Raw genomic sequence first — 16,586 nt, forward strand, 5'->3', positions numbered from 1 at the left:
TATGTGACATGAATATATACTGGGCATGTTTTTTGCTGTTAATGAGTGCAAATATAGCTAATAAAGATACTAATTTATCAGAAACATGATCCCTGTCAGTGTTTTACTATTATATATGGATATTACATATTTATATTTGTTTGGATCATTATTCCCGCTGCAGATGTTTCAGGTGGAGTTTATTTTAACTTCTTTATACACTGTTGTTCAGTTTGGGTAGTTACGAAAGGTTTGAAAAATTATATTGTTTAAAGTAACTAAAGCTGTCAGACAAATGTAGTGGAGTAAAAAGTCCAATATTTCCCTCTGAGATGTAGTGGAGTGGAAGTACAAAGTTGAATAAAACGGAAATACTCAAGTAAAGTACCTTGAATTTGTACATAAGTACAGTTCTTACGCAAATATACTTAGTTACATTCCACCACTGATCATAATATTTACTCTTACTACTCACAGCTCATCAAAACCAAACAATGTGCTGCTTTTTATAAAGAGGTGGAATAATGTTGAGCAGGATTGAGTTCAGTCTATTGGTCCGGCTCTCCACAACACTCCCTGTCTCTCATGTGGCCCCCCACCCCCGGCCTAGGGTGTCAAAAAAAAGTCATAATATAGTATGACGAAAAAAGTTATGGTATAGGCTCTTTTGATTTAGATGTTTTCTCGTGAATCTAAGACTGGCCAAACTATCTCGCGCCTTTCCCACCAACCTCAATCGACATGCGGACACGCGCTGTGAAAGGCTTTAAAGCCCACACTGAGCTTAATGCAGTAAGAGGTAACAGACTACAGAAAGAAAACACCTCTACAGTGATAACTGCCTGTATTTATTAGTTACCATTATTAAGTACAGTGATCATGTGTGCAGACACACTTATCAAAAGTCTCTCCAGCTGTTAAAGCAGACTGACAGCTGATAACAGCTGGATCAGCTGTTATCAGCGGCCGCCTTCAGCCGTCGCTTGAGGTGACGCAACTGAGGAAAGGACGTCTCATGTCTCTTAAAACATATTTCCTCGTTTCCTCTCTCCTCGCATGGTTTCCTCCATGCATCCCTGGTGGGAGGGACTAAGACGCAAGGAAAGGACGCAAGTGAGGGAAACGGGGATGCAATTAAGAGACTTGAGATGTACCCTGTGACTTTTTTAGGACTCTTATCGACATATGTGACGACCTTCCTACTCCCATGTATACTATGTGTCCCTGTTACTTGTTTGTTGCTGGTGGTGATGATTGGAGTGTCATCAGCTGGATGAGCCACTTGAGCCGGTGTGGCTCTGACCTTAATTCAATACCTTGTTAATTTGGCAGGCTTGCTCTCTGCAGGGGAGAATATCCTTTCTTCCACTGGCATGACACTGTTCTTTTGGTTTATATTCTGCTTCTTGCTATATATTGCCACACATACCCATACATACAGGCTGGTTTTGAAGAGTTTCCAGCAGCTAGAAGGAGACACTGGCAGCACTCGAGGATTGTGTCTGTCCTCCATGTGGACATGTGCTTTACAAACTGACCATGTTGTGATCGGCCCAATTCTTGGCCAACACAACCCCTATTATTTCAAACAAGTACAGTAACATGTACAGACATGCTACTAATATGTTATCAATTAGTAAAGTTACATCCTGTAAAAAAAACATCAAGTTTCTACTAAAAGGTTGTTTAGTTGGTAAAAAGCAATAGGAGCACAGAGAGTAATACAAGTGTGATATAGGGGTGTGTAAATGTCTCTGGAGAGAAGAGATTTGTCCAACTATTGCCCAAAGACAGGCAGGATGTGGACCAAAAAACAAACAGCAAATGTATATTTTTATTATATTTCAAATTGATGTTTGTGTCACTTATTCTGAAAATCTGTCTTCCTGTCTCTAAAAATAGATCACAACAATGGAAACGTGTAAAAGCGTTATAACAGTATCCAACCTGACGCCCTCAAAGCTCCATGCAAACATGCATTTCTATATTATTGGACATTATATGAGACGGTGTTTTGTAATGTAATAATAAGCCCGAGTGGAGAATTCATTTGTGGTTAACCCCTGGGCAGGTCACGTGACTCTCAAAAGTGACAGGAGACCGTGAGTCTAAAGCTAGCTTTATTATTTTAGCTCATGTCCATAAGGATATTCCTCATAAGGTTGTATTTAATAGCTGTATTTTACCATTGAGACTCTCTCAATCAACAAAATACACCAATATTTATGCTAATATTGGTAATATGTTCAATTGTCAGTGTAAATTCATCCACTAGGACTGACTTTTGACTGTTGTGACCAAGTTTAAACACGTTTTAAACCAAAGCTTTTTTCTTGGTTAGCTAACGTTAGCTTTATAGCCCCGACCGTGTAGCATTAAGCTAGAATACGCTGATAAATGCTAATACAAATATTGTTTCTATATATTTATACAACTTGGAGGTGATATGGATCATAAGTGACGCACGTATGACAATATATTTAATCCGTATTATTTCAATGTATTCACAATTCACACGTTTCCTACATACTCGTCATGTTTTTCATAAATGAGACTATTTTACACCAAACCTCGTTCAAAACCTAAAATATATATATTTTTATAGAAAAAGCGCTGATGTTTCTGACTTTCAGTCAATCAACAAGACTAATTTAAATTTACATTTTTTTTTTTAAGTAGTCTGGTGTAAATCTCGCTGTGTAAGATGTATCTAGATGTACTCTGTGTAAACTGTAATAACGCTTCCAGACTGATAGTAATTATCTACACACATGTACACGTGTTGACGTGCACGCACATATTAATGTTTACAATAAACTGCTGACAGAAATCATTATACAGCCTAATCCTTCATATGCTCATGAATTATGAAAACAAAATGGAGTTGTGAATATCAGAGCAGGTCAGGTGTCATTTTAATACATGTGACAGTAAACTGTTGTGTATAGTGAAACTGTATCAGTGGTGACTGTGTGTTCACGGGTTTGATACCAGGAGCATGTAGACATATGGAAGGCCTCCTGCAGTAACAACACTGTGACACAAATGCAAACATTTTGCACTTTACTGTGTGTTTTTTCTCCATATATTTATAGCGTATAATTTATTGTGTGACATTTACTTTCTGTCTAGTCGTACTGCTTTGTGGTACTGATCCGTTTAATGTGATGTGAGAAAGTACCATGATGTGCATCAGTGGTCTGAGGGTTGTGTGTTTTTACCCTCAGATGGCCCGACGGAGCGCGAACACCAGATCCCGGACCCTAACCGTCCCGGACCCCCACCTGACAACGACCCTGGCAGGACGATTACAGTCCCTCCAACCAGGAGCACGGTAAGAGCACCAAGAACCTGAACGTCACAGTTATTTTAACACTTTATTGATACGTTTCTTTCATCATCAGTCCATTGCATGTATTTTATACAAGTTACATTTACAAATAACAGAAAATATCTAAGAGACATAAAACTCAACAAAATAGAAAGACAAAAGGGGGAGGTTTGGGGGAGTGGGGTGAGGGAGGAGTTCCAGCCTTCCAGACTAATCTATAACTGATATTAACCATCTGTAACTGGATGCGTACATGTGCACGACAGCCAAAAAAACCTGAAACTGGTGTAGAAACGATATGACAGCAGGATAAACAACATGATCCACATGATGGAGGAGATTCAAACCTGTAACAGCTGCTGCTGAACACCAGAAAGAAAAGTTCTTAAAGATACGACCTGTAGGACGAGTCCTCAGCAGCTGTAGCTACTTTCTCTGCACAGAGCATTTGTTTTTGATCTCTGTACCGCCACAAGTTGATGGTTAGTTGCTGCTCTGTGCAGACAGGAGGACGTTCCAAACGCTCTTTTGCTAATTTGGTAGTCAGGTTTTCTCGGCTCACCTGTGGAGCACGAGGTGTGTTTTAGAAAGAACGGTTCTGAGGGAGTTATGAGCGGAGCGAGAAGTTTAAAGTGATTCCTAGTTCTCGGTGGAGCTGTGTGAACTGTTTTAGACCATAAAGAAGGATATGCTTTAGGGCGGGGCTACCTCGTGATTGACAGGTCGCTACCAGAGCCGTAGGCAGCGTCACCACGTCCCTCTTTCCGTTCAAAAACAAGATGGCGGCGGCCAAAATACTGATCTTAAGGTGCAGTGGTCTGATGGTTGTCATTTTCTTTTTACCTTCAGGCGGATCAACGCTTCACGTGGAGGCCTTTCCTCATCCAGGACCCCAACCGGCCCGACGCCCCACGGATCATCCTCCGTAGGATCCCAGCTTCAACGCGCTGTGACCCTGGGCGTTCACATCGGCCATCCACTCCCTCCTCTCCCCCAAGCTCCCCCCAAAGGCCAGGCAAGAGAAGGTAAGTTTTATTTACTCAGCACATTTCAGCAACAAGGCCATTCAAAGTTTTCAAAAGCATTGAGACAAAAGAAACACACCACAAAATGACATTCAAATACAATTAAAAGCATTAAAGAGCCAAGAGAAGAGGAAACTAAGACTAGCTAAAATAGAATAGGACAGGAATAAAATACAAGACTAACAGTTAGAGTGCAGTCAGAAACGATTTGCTGAAAGACAGCGGTGAATAGAAAGACTTCAGCCTTGGTTTAAAAGAAGAGACAGTTGTAGCCGACCTGCAGTTTGCTGGGAGTTTACTCCAGATAAATGGTGTATGGACATGTTTTTATAAATCCTGCTTTCATTTTTTAATACGGGTTTTAATTTCCCATATGATATGAATTTTTCACACACCGTCATACCGGTGCATAGCAGAAACAACTGCTGTCACTCTTCAACAGGCAGCTAAATATATTGTTCGCCATTAAGTAGGGCTGCACAATTAATCGAATTTTAATCACGATTTTGGCTGCCACAATTAAATGAGCATGATCGTCAGCGATATTGACGTTTAAAATGCGTGCTCTGCTACATATCAAATCAAGCGCTTCCTCGACTAACAGTCAGCCGACCACCAGGGGGAGAACGAGATGGGAGGTGTCATGCGCGCACCCTGCAGCACAGAGTACGTTAGAGTTGTGTCTGCGCCGCATAGCAATACAACTAACTTGTTCAACCACCTGAAAAATCACCACAAACCACAGTACGACGAATGCATTAAGGCCAAAGCTAACGTTGCCTCGCTGAATCTCCGTCCATGTCCAACGTCAACCCAGAAACCCATAACAGCGACCCTGCATAGCGCAACAGCGTATCCATCCACCTCCCAAAGACACACTGAAATAACGGATGCAATCGCATTTCATTTGGCCAAAGACATGTCCAATAAATACTGTGCGCAATGAAGGCTTCAGAAAAATGGTCAAGACACTAGACAAGAGATACGTGATCCCCTCGCGCAATTATTTCTCCAAACAGGCATTACCTGCACTGTATGAAAAACGTCGGGGGGGAATACAAAGGGATGTCACAGCTGTCGAGTATTTTGCGACTACGATTTTATTAATATTTTTCTTCAGGTGAATAAGAACCGTATAAGTTTTATTTTGATGCAAAGACGTGTACATTAGCTGGAATGTAGCACAACATGGAAGTGAAAGCAGTGCTCTGTTGATTTAATTTTGGGTAAAAAGTGTTGATACTATTTTATTTATATTTTCCTTCTACGAGATGCACTGTGATCAGGACCAGTCTGATGCAAAGATGTGTACATTAGCCAGAATGTAGCACAACAATGGAAGTGGAAGCAGTGTTCTTGTTTATTTAAACGTGACTAAATTAATGAATAATCGTGATCAAAATAATCGTGATTATGATTTTGGCCATAATCGTGCAGCCCTACCGTTAAGGGCGCTGCGGTCGGAGCTAGTTGTCTTAAGTGTATTGAGAGGGACCCCTAGTCATGGTTATAACTGTATAACAACAATTAATAACCCACAACTAACGTTCTTTAACAGGGCAAAACACCACGACACAACAGTTTATGACAAATAAACAATTTGTAACACTAATAATTGTACATTTATAAAATTTCACCGCCGAAGTGCATGCTGGGTACAGCTCGCTCGCTAGCCCGCTAGCACAACAGTCTGCTAACAGCTGGGAGAGGCTCCGTTGCTACAGTAACGTTACATTAAAGAACAGAACAGAGCGATGCAGGATGAACAAAGACAGACCGGAGATGTCTGTGCCCAAGAGAGGAGCTGGGTCTGCTGTTTGGAAGTGTTTTGGTTTCAAAAAATCCGACGTTTTGCGAGTTTGTTGAGTCACTGTTGTTGCTGCTGGTGGTAACACGAGCAACTTACTCCATCACCTCAGCAGAAAACATGTGTTGGAATACCAAGAGTGTGATGACGGCCGTCGGATTCGAGGCCGTCAACCAGTAACGTTAACGCTAGTGAAACAGTGAAGCCAAAGGGTCACACATCGCTTGAAGAGGCATTTGCTTGAGGCAGCATATGACAAGAAAAGCAAGCGGTGGAGCGACATTACGAACGCAATAACGATCCAGCTATGCAAGGACATGGTCCCGCTACAGACAGTCGAGAAAGACGGGCTCAGAGCAATGATTAAAACACTGGATTCAAGGTACGTCTTACCCGGGCGAAAGTACTTCAGCCAAGCTGCTATCCCAACATTATACAAACAAATGAGCACACCCTCTAGTAAGCAAAGCCTTCATACATGATGACATTAACATGTTTTTATATTCTATGTACTCCTGACAGTAGAGTAAGCCACTATAAACCTATATTAAAAACACAGCCAAGGGGGGAAAAAAATACCGTGATATACCGTGAAACCGGCAGAATCTTAAAAAATACCGTGATACACACTTTTGGTCATACCACCCAGCACTAGGCTGACTTTGTAATTGTCTTCATGCGGCTGTTGAAATTCAGAGTCCATAGCTACACCTAGAGTTCTGTCTTGGTCTCTGGTTTTCAACATTGTCGATCTAAGCAGAGCGCTGACTTCTAATTGTTCCTCCTTGGCTTCAAAACAACTACCTCACTTTTGTCTTTGTCAGTTTTGCTCAGACTGGACAATAGTTCCTGTGATATGGTTATGTAACATTGTGTACCAACTGCATAATCATTTTGTTGTTTTTCCAAAGTTTCTCTGAACCACCTGAGGTTCCCGGTGAGCCTGGAAAGGTAAGTGAGCCTGGAAAGGTAAGTCTAAAGAACAGGAGGCTTGATCCGGAGTGGAGGAACCAGTTTTACAGCTGGTGGGGCAACAAGGCCCCTGGACCTCCAGGCATTCAGGTAAGTCCACCTAAACCCCCTCAGGGACCCGGTGTGCCTGTAAAGGCAAGTCCACCTAAACCCCCTCAGGGACCCGGTGTGCCTGGAAAGGTAAGTCCACCTAAACCCCCTCAGGGACCCGGTGAGCCTAGAAAGGTAAGTCCCGGTGAGCGTCGCCTGCCGGAGTGGGCGAGGAAGGTGGGTCTTTATCTGGAGAGGAGAGACCAGTTTGACAGCTGGCGGTGCAACAGAGACCCTGAACCTCCAGGTAATGTTCAGCACCACACTCCATATCGGCACGTTTATTCATTTGAACTGAATTTAGCTGACTTTGAAGTCACTTATTTAGACTGAAATGATTGTGTTGAATTATTTAGAGTTTCAGTTGTATTAGATACAAGTATTAAGTTGTATGTCAGCATTGAGTTGTATGTCAGCCTCGAGTTGTATTTGATTGTTTATTTTGGTTATTTCTTCGTTAAATAAATGTCTACGTATTACTTTTATCACTTGTCTTGTCTCCCTTATGTTGCAGCATATTAGTATTAAGTTGTATTGTGACGAGCCCTCCCATCCACTCGTGGTCTGTGTCCTGTTTGCTGGCTGCTCTGTCTTTCAGGATGTTGATCGGCAGCTAACGAGCCCCACCTGAGCCTGCTGGCCAGCTGCACCACCTGAACATGGCGAGGTGCCTCCCCTCCTCTCCGGTCCTCACGGCAGCTGCTTCATTTGATTGATTCTTTGTCTGATTGTTTGTTTTAGTTTGGTTATTTGTTAGTTAAATGTCTATTTATTGCTTGTATCACTCGCCTTGTCTCCCTTATGTTGCGGCCTTTGAGCCAGGTCATAACAGTATATACAGGTGCATCTCAATGAATTAGAATATCATCGAAAAGTTAATTTTCAGTAATTCAATTCAAAAAGTGAAACTCATATATTATATATATTCATTACACAGGGTGATGTATTTCAAACGTTTATTTCTTTGAATTTTGATGATTATGGCTTACAGCTAATGAAAACCCCAAATTCAGTATCTCAGAAAATTTGATTACATAAGATAACCAATTACCAATTAAAGAAAGGATTTTTTAATACAGAAATGTTGGCCTACTGAAAAGTATGTCCGTATGCATTCAATACGTGGTCGGGGCTCCTTTTGCATGAGTTACTGCATCAATGCGGTGTGGCATGGACATGTGGCCCTGCTGAGGTGTTATGGAAGCCCAGGTTGCTTTGCTAGGGGCCTTCAGCTCGTCTGCATTGTTGGGTCTGGTGTCTCTCATCTTCCTTACAAGGAAACATCTGGACCAAATAACTCAGTCCACCTCGACGACTCCATCCCTGCCAAAGAGCGCAAGTTCACAATCTTGACGCAGGTGTGGTAGACGGCTTTTTTTCACGCATGGAGTACAGCTGCATTGCTTTTATTTTGAAGGCGACTGCTGTTGGTTTTTTTTTATCTCTCTTTACGTACGTTAGTACGTTCGTGGATGTGTGCAAGCAGCAGCGTCACTGCAATCTCAATAATAGTGTCGGCAGCCGGAATCGAGCCGGTGTACTTGGCGCGTTATTCGGCAACCGGACTCGGCCTGACGTGTCTTCCGGCATGCCGAGCTTGCGCCGGAGCTGGGCCACGTCATTTTGGATACCTGGGATGTGTGATGCAGAGCGGGCACGGACATCTGAGGCTTTGCTAGCTAAGCTGCAACCTACACGATCGACCTACATATGTGAACAAACATTCTCCGTGATGAAGTTGAATTAATCCAGATCCTCTCTCACGAACGATCACCTGTCAGCTGTCCTTCACATCTCACCTCACCTATTCAACCTGACTTCAGTGCACTCGTTCACTGAACTGAAAAACAGAAAATGAGGTCATTGGACTACAAACAATAGTAGGCTACTATAGAGACATTTTTACGGCTTGGAAATGGAATACTATATTTTTAACTTTTATGACGTACTATACACTTTTTCGCTCTCGCTCTCCAAGAAGAGGGACAATGTTCCTTTTTTTACATCCAGGTTGTCACGAAAAGCACTGGATGAAATTTGTCCAAAAGGGGTCCAATTAGGTCCACAAACTAGCTTCACGCAACCTTGTGCGGCTCTGGCCGACTGTGTCATCTACGGCTGCAAATTGTCTCATGCACTCGCAATTCATATTTCGCACATTGATTTCTGGTTAATAAAGGAATGTTTTTTTCTTGCAAGGTGTGGTCTTGCTCTGAAAAGTATCTCCAGATAACTTGTTATGATTTTACACTATATAAACATATAGGATTGAATTGTTGCATGAGATTAATAAATCAGTGTAATGTATGCCATAAAATGTAAAAGACAAAAAGTATTGTACAGAATGCCATGAATGTCTTTGTATACTATACCATCAATTTAACAAATTTCCCCTTTCCCCCAGGATTAATAAAGTATCTATTATAGGTCAAGCAATACAATTGTATAGTATGTAATTAAGAAGTAATAGTATAGTCTGCCAAAAATAGTTATTAGAAATGTCATAGTAAAGTATGCCAACATAAAAAAGTCATGGAATAGTTTGTCGTTAAAGTGACAGACAAATATCATAGTATAGGTTGCTATAGAGAAGTCATAATATTGTACACCATATGAAAGTCATTAAGAAAGGCCATAGAATAGTATTCATTTTGACATATCATACAAACATAGTATAGTTTAGTATTAATTGAAAAGGTCATACTACAGTATGCCATTAAAATGTCATTGAAAATGTCATCGGATAGATTGCTATACATATGCTATAATAACTGTCATAGCACTAAAATATCAAAACATATCAAAGTATAGTATGTCAGTAAGTTATTATAAAAAGCCATACTATAGTATGTCAAAACTGTCATCAAAAGTCATAGTACAGTATGCCACAAAAGAAAATCATAGTTTAGAATGCCATAAAAAAGGTCATACTACATTATGCCATTAAGTCATTCTATGTAATAAAAAATGTCATGAAATTATATTAGTATGCTATTAAATTCATAGTATAGTATGCCATAAAAGTAATGAAGAAATAGCATTGTATGCCTTTCAAATGTTATTTTATATTGTGCCATAAAAAGAAAAGTAAAAAATAGTATGCCATATAAAAGTAATTGTATAGTATTCCACTAACATATCATAAAAAAGTAATTTGGTATAGTATGCCAAAAAATCATAATACAGTACCACATGAAAAAAGAAGTGACCTGGATAAAACATGTTCTTGTTGGCTGCATCTTAGAAGTGCTTGCTGTAAAGGTCTGCGATTACTGATTGACACAAACATCCGTTTTAGCTCCAAACCCTGGAAAACACTGTCAAAAGTCCAAAGTTGGACTCTTGTGTGCCCACTTTAAATTCCCGTGTACTTTTCAATTTTCTCTATAGCAAGTAAATATCAGGGGTGTCAAACTGGAGGTGTAAGTGTAACCTGAGGCCACAGTGGTCCTATCTAGCCCAGCGTGACACTGTCTCAGTCCACAGGAGCTAAAAGGCTGATTGATGGTCGGAGCTTCTCTCTCAGTTGAGAGGGGAGAACACCAGAGAGCGTTAGAAAAAGGGAGCAAAAAAAAGAAAACTGAGCATGGAAGTCTCATTAAAAGTGTTCATGTTGAGTGCAGATGTTTAACGGACGGATTCAATTTCTGAGGTGTGCAGATACATATTTAGGGTGGTAACGGTGGCGGGGAAACACACCTCTAGCTAAATCAATTGGACAGGTATGAGATTAGAGATCCCTCGTCAGCCATCCCCGGAGACAGAGGAGCAGCATGTGGCCCTGTGCGATACAGGTGGAGGCTGTCGGAGGTCCAGCAGCAGGTGACCTCAGCATTCCCCCTCTGCTGGGGCTTGTTTATGTACTGCTCCCTTTATATCACACCTCGCCACAGGCCTAATTAACAGGCTTTTCAACAGAGTCCAGGGTCCATCCAACAAGGTGTGCTGTGCATTAATGCTCTAACACCAGTGACTGGTGTCCCTCGGACCCCAGCCAATTAATCCTAATATAATTAGAAAATGGTGAGGTTCAGGGAGTCGGATATTTATATCAAAATCACTGGCTTTGATATGCAACTCTTTGGCACTGATTCAAGGCTGTATCCTCTGTTAAATGATGAACCAGGCGCAGCCACTTTTTTTTGGTGGAGGTAGAATTAAGCTGGAACAGGACAAGGTTGGAGGAGAATTACTAGGATGACAAACCAGATGTGGATTACTCTTTGACAGCATAAATTCCCCTGTTTATTTAAGCAGGACACACACTGTTCATTTGTATTATTCTTGTAAACTGTTAAATCACACTACACATTTTAATCAGCCTTTCTGCCCAACAAAAACCTGCGATTTCACACTGTTTGTATCCATTGACCGACCACAACTTGGTGCTCAGTTCTGTCCATTTACAGTTCCAATTAAATGTATTCTAACAAGACAACAGCATCCTCAACAATGTTGATAAAAAGAGGAAGGCAGCTTTACTTTGGGAAAATCTACCATGGATATAAACAAGAGAGAAACAAGTCTTAAGACCACAGTTTTAGCCACAACATATAAAGTATTCCCCCAATAATATTAAAACTAACTGCAGTTTATAACAGATCATTTTACAGCCGTAACAGGGGAAATGGGATCACTGAACTGTCAAACCCAAGACAGCCAACCAAAATCCAGATTATTGATTATTCAGCAGTTGATCAATGTGCAAGATAACCAATGAGGCAGAAATTCCACATGATTCTAAAATGAGTCTGGGTTACAATCAGGCTTAATCCAACATCACAGATACAATCTCAGTCGGATCCTAAAAGTGCTGTGAAAATTAATATTAATCATGGAAAATGAGCAAAGAAATCATCATCAGGTCAGTGTGCCTAAAATAACTGCTGATATTATTTGCAATTTTAGTATTGTAATTGAGCATTTCACTTTCAACTGACGAGCACTAAATCAAAATGCCATTCACATCCTCACTCCAGGTTGAGATTGTGTCACCAGTCTGCCGTTTTATGCAATCACCGACCTTTTCATGTGAAGCACATCGTGTCGAGGATCACAGTCGTTTCTCCATCTGCAACAACACGTTTGTAAGAACAAGAAGGTTTCCTCTAACATGCAGCTGCATGAATACGTCAAACAGCTGAAACTCGGTTCTAAAACCATTTAAAATAGTTATTCCCATCAGACCGTTAATCCCTCATATATCTTTTTGACAAGGGACTGCTATTAGTCAGATTTGAACCCCTGAGCAAGAATTAAACGGAGGTTTTGGACAGGCTGGTTGTTAAAGTACTGCTCTCATTCTCTTCTGTATCTCTGGAGAGCTTCCGCCTGCTGTTGAAGGTGGTGACTTATTTTGGCTTAAACCGTTGAGGTCACTGAAATCCGTTTAGGGATGTGTTTTAAAAGTCAAGCTAAATTGATCAACAGAATAAAGTGTTGAATGCTAGCAATATAAATAAAGGATGGACAACATTTAGCAGCAGGACAACCTACAACAAAGAGTCATTATCTTCCTAAATTTACTCAGAATTTTGAAATAATGGCCCATAGAACATGTTACAAAACTGCACACGACTATCTGTGCCTGTAAGGACTGAATTTATATTAAGATTAACATTCTCACAGATCAGTTATCTTCAGTTTCTCTGAAACAACTAATTCTGGTTTTATGTTTTAGGCACATTGTTTTCATATAGCAGAACTTTCCAATTATGCTGATGCTTTCTCTCCATTCATCGGGGCCCCAAACCGGAATTGTTCCGGCACATTGTGGCTGTTAACAGCAGGTTAACTGAGCCTAAGTATGGCGCTGAAGTTCTACGGACCAGCCATAGGTTTATACGACAGCAATAAGGATTTTATCACAATTCCTGGCTGTGGTCACGATGCAAAGGTCGATAGCAATGTGACAAAAAACTGTCCACTAAGTGTTTTTTTACTGTGCTTAGTTCACTTTTATATAAAAGCTTGAGCATCTTACAACTTTCAAATACCAGGGATGGGAAAAATTACATATTACTGTTTGTCAATTTTCCATAGATTCATAATAGTGAAGATATGATCATATTGCCGTTTTAAGGAAGTACGGGAAGTAACTTAAAAATAATAGAACTAGTTATTTCAAGCTTTTATTTTACACAAAGGAAACATTTTGTCTAATGTATAGCATAAAACAAAAACAATTTGATTTCAGGTACTTTTTTATACAAGTGCCATACTATGATAATATCGATTGAAATGTTTATATACTTCAGATGTTTTTAGATTTTGGATTTTCTGTTGATTATTTTACTGTTTTTGTACTGATTTTTTGGACACAACATCCATTTTCAATACCACAACAAAAACAATAACTTCTACATTGCCTATATAAAAAAATTGCCAAAATCTCAATCTAAATCCAGAGCAATGTGATTGAAGGATTGGTAAACAAGATCACGCATCATGGCCAGACATTCAAATGCCAGTTTATAGCACTTAACCGATTGATACTCTGTGTTACCAACACATTTTGGTCAGCACCGAAATATTGAGGTTCAAATCGCAGCTCTATTTGTGATATACTGTATATCTCGTACTATCAGAGGATATTTATATTTTTATTGAGATATTGCTTTCAACTGTATTGCATAGCCTCTGTAAGCACTGACACTGTCAACACCAGACAATTCAGGGAGGTCTTTCTGTCAAGTTGACATACTGTAGCCTATACTATTTAGATTTCAGGACATCAAAGTTGAATTTACATCAAAGAACTTTGAGTCCTTGTTCGATGACATGAGTAATATAACTGAGTTCAGTCTGCTGTCAGCCTGTTCGCTCTGCTGATCCTGGACCTGTCTACTACACTGCCCTCAACCCCCTGTTGATAACAGCCCTTACAGCCCTTGAGGTGTGGTTTTGCACTTGAGCTGCAATCTCCTGCTCGCTTCAATACGTTGTCTCAGCTCCTGCCGCGACCAGAGCTGTCACCTACATTTCACTCTCACCAACACGTACCCCCCCCCCCCCCCATGCCACCCAAAGCCTCCTGTCCCACAAGTCATTCATCACCCAATTTGGACAACTCCCCCTCCTTCCTGTAGCAAAAGCATGATTTCTAATTAAACCTTCTAACTGTGAGGTTAAGAGCCAATTTCATGGACCTTACTCTTGATAAATAGGCAGTGGTCCCTTCACTCCTTCAGTCCTTTCCCTATCTCTTGTGCCCAGGCTACTCTGGCGTTACCAGGCCTTAGCCTGTACATTTCTCCAAGTTTCACTTCTCTTAGATACGTTTCATCAGTAATAACATCTATTATTCATCTTTCTTCAGAAATGTCATTAATGGCGAGTCTATGAGCGAGCAATGAAGTGAAAAGACATGAATATAGACCATTTATTGCTGAAATAATTCCAATAGGCACAATAGGAAGCAAATCAATTCAAACCCCTTCCAAACACATTTTTACGACCTTGAGGGTCCAAGTTTTAAACAAGAAAACTGTTCTGCAAGAGTTCAGATATTCTTAGGGGTTTGTGCTAAAGCATTCATTATTTGGCCCTCATAAGATTCATTGATTCGCCCCGATGGAATGTAAAACATGATCCACAAAAAAATGGCTACTCATTTTCTGAAAGCAGAAGAATAGGCTCAGGCATTGATCAGGATCTTTGACGAATGGTCGCGCCTGAAGGCTCTGTTGGACTGGGGATTAATTACTATCTTTGCAGTGGAAAAGGAAACATTGATTTAAGTGAGTGAAGAAAAAGAGGATTAATGACAGGCGGCTTTATGTTGATTAAGATTAAGTGAGACAGAAAAAAAAGTGTCAGAATGGGATGATTAGGCCTTTCACTTCAAAGAGTGCACAAGAATTAGATACTGAACAAGGCCGCTACCAAAACCTAACCAGATATGTTTGATGGTTACATTTTTTATATATTGCTCAAACAAGTATAAGTATGCAGTTATGACTGCTGGCAACATTGAAGTTTCCACACATACCTGCATGTTAACAGTCCATACATACGTATATCCTATATTTTCAGACAACTTAGCATTGCTTTCTCCTACTTCTTAAAGCATCTCTTGAATTTTAGCTTTTATAAAAATAACATAAAATGACAATGTGAGAGATGTCGCTTGTAGTGATGAGCCTGCACAGAATTGTCACCTGGATCTGCAGCTCCCCTTGGCTTTACTGTTTGTTCCTCGTTGACAAATAAATTTAGCTAACCTGGGGGTTAGTTTACAACCTGTGTGATCATCTGACTGATTTATCGATTTATTTAAGTTAGGACTACATTGCTACCGGAATGATGGCCATATCCCAGGTTGTGTTATATCAGTATTATTCTTTAAACTCAATGTGTGTACACATTCTTTTTTTCTTCTTCATTCATTTACAGTATATTTGTATTATATTATGTTTGTGTTATAATCCTGAATCCTCTCACTTTTGCTGCAATGGCCAAACTTCCCCCGTAGAGATCAATAAAGTGTAATCTTATCCCGTCTTATTACGATTTAATCTCACAGTCCACTTAGTGCCCACAGAGGTAATTTAGGAGAGTACACAGGATCCAGCAAGACATTCCACTAATTAAGTTGTTGAGACAATACTTCTTTTTTTCATCATAATAATTGGATTAGGTTCAGAATTTCTTGCAGTTTTGACATAACTCATCTTCTATTAAAAGCATCTCTTCCTAACAGGGTCTCTACAGGATGTAAGGTCAGCCTGCAGTGATTATCACATCAAGGCTTACCTCAAAGGTTGAATGAATCATCCGCCTTATTAGACAGACGCCTGCCTCAAATCTGTTACACTTCACTAAATGCAGACACAGACTTTTGCAAACATGCTTCACCTCTAATTTAATACAAATGTCATGATAGGCATACATACTGTGTATATGTTAGTGGTGTAACCACTGTTGCATGATCCGTGATCCGTATGGATACAAGATTTGCATTAATCCATACAAGTACAATCTTTTATGTCCTTACCATTTGAATTGAGTGTTTTTATTAAAAGAACAAAAAACACTACAGATGACTTAAAAAGTAAAAGGATAACTTTCAGAATTTCTGATGGTTAACAGAGCAGTTGAAATGATTTTTGGGATGCTGACAAAAAAATAGACTGGAGCCTTGTAGACCAGCTGCTATAATCAAACAACAAAGAGATCCGTATCTGCCAATATGGATCATCAATGGTCGGTAATTAGTATCGGCGGCAAAAAAAAACGTGATCCGGGATCATATTTGCTCCCTTTTTTCTTTTGTGCTGATCTGAGAATCTGATCCATGATATGATCCAAAGTAGTAGTTTTATGATCCGTTGCACCACTAATTATATATATATATATATATATATATATATATATAATTAGT

General features: G+C 40.0%; 1 protein-coding gene across 1 annotated transcript; it reads left to right on the forward strand.

Moving 5' to 3' along the window:
- The first annotated feature begins 720 nt into the window (after positions 1-720).
- Positions 721-7,589, forward strand: LOC116392211 (cuticle collagen 34-like). Its single transcript, XM_031863426.1, has 4 exons — positions 721-778; positions 3,207-3,313; positions 4,160-4,335; positions 7,054-7,589. Exons 1-4 carry the CDS (start codon positions 721-723, stop codon positions 7,535-7,537), a joined length of 825 nt encoding a protein of 274 aa, XP_031719286.1. The 3' UTR covers positions 7,538-7,589.
- The last annotated feature ends 8,997 nt before the right edge of the window (positions 7,590-16,586 follow it).

The sequence above is a fragment of the Anarrhichthys ocellatus genome, unplaced genomic scaffold (assembly GCF_004355925.1).
Source record: "Anarrhichthys ocellatus isolate YVR2014 unplaced genomic scaffold, GSC_Weel_1.0 scaffold29, whole genome shotgun sequence".
In the NCBI taxonomy this organism is placed as follows: Eukaryota; Metazoa; Chordata; class Actinopteri; order Perciformes; family Anarhichadidae; genus Anarrhichthys; species Anarrhichthys ocellatus.

Coding starts and splice junctions, on each gene's coding strand:
- LOC116392211 (XM_031863426.1), top strand. CDS start 721: ATGCGGACACGCGCTGTGAAAGGCTTTAAAGCCCACACTGAGCTTAAT. Junction 779..3,206: donor TGAGCTTAATGCAGTAAGAG/GTAACAGACTAC, acceptor TTTTACCCTCAG/ATGGCCCGACGGAGCGCGAA. Junction 4,336..7,053: donor CAAAGGCCAGGCAAGAGAAG/GTAAGTTTTATT, acceptor GTTTTTCCAAAG/TTTCTCTGAACCACCTGAGG.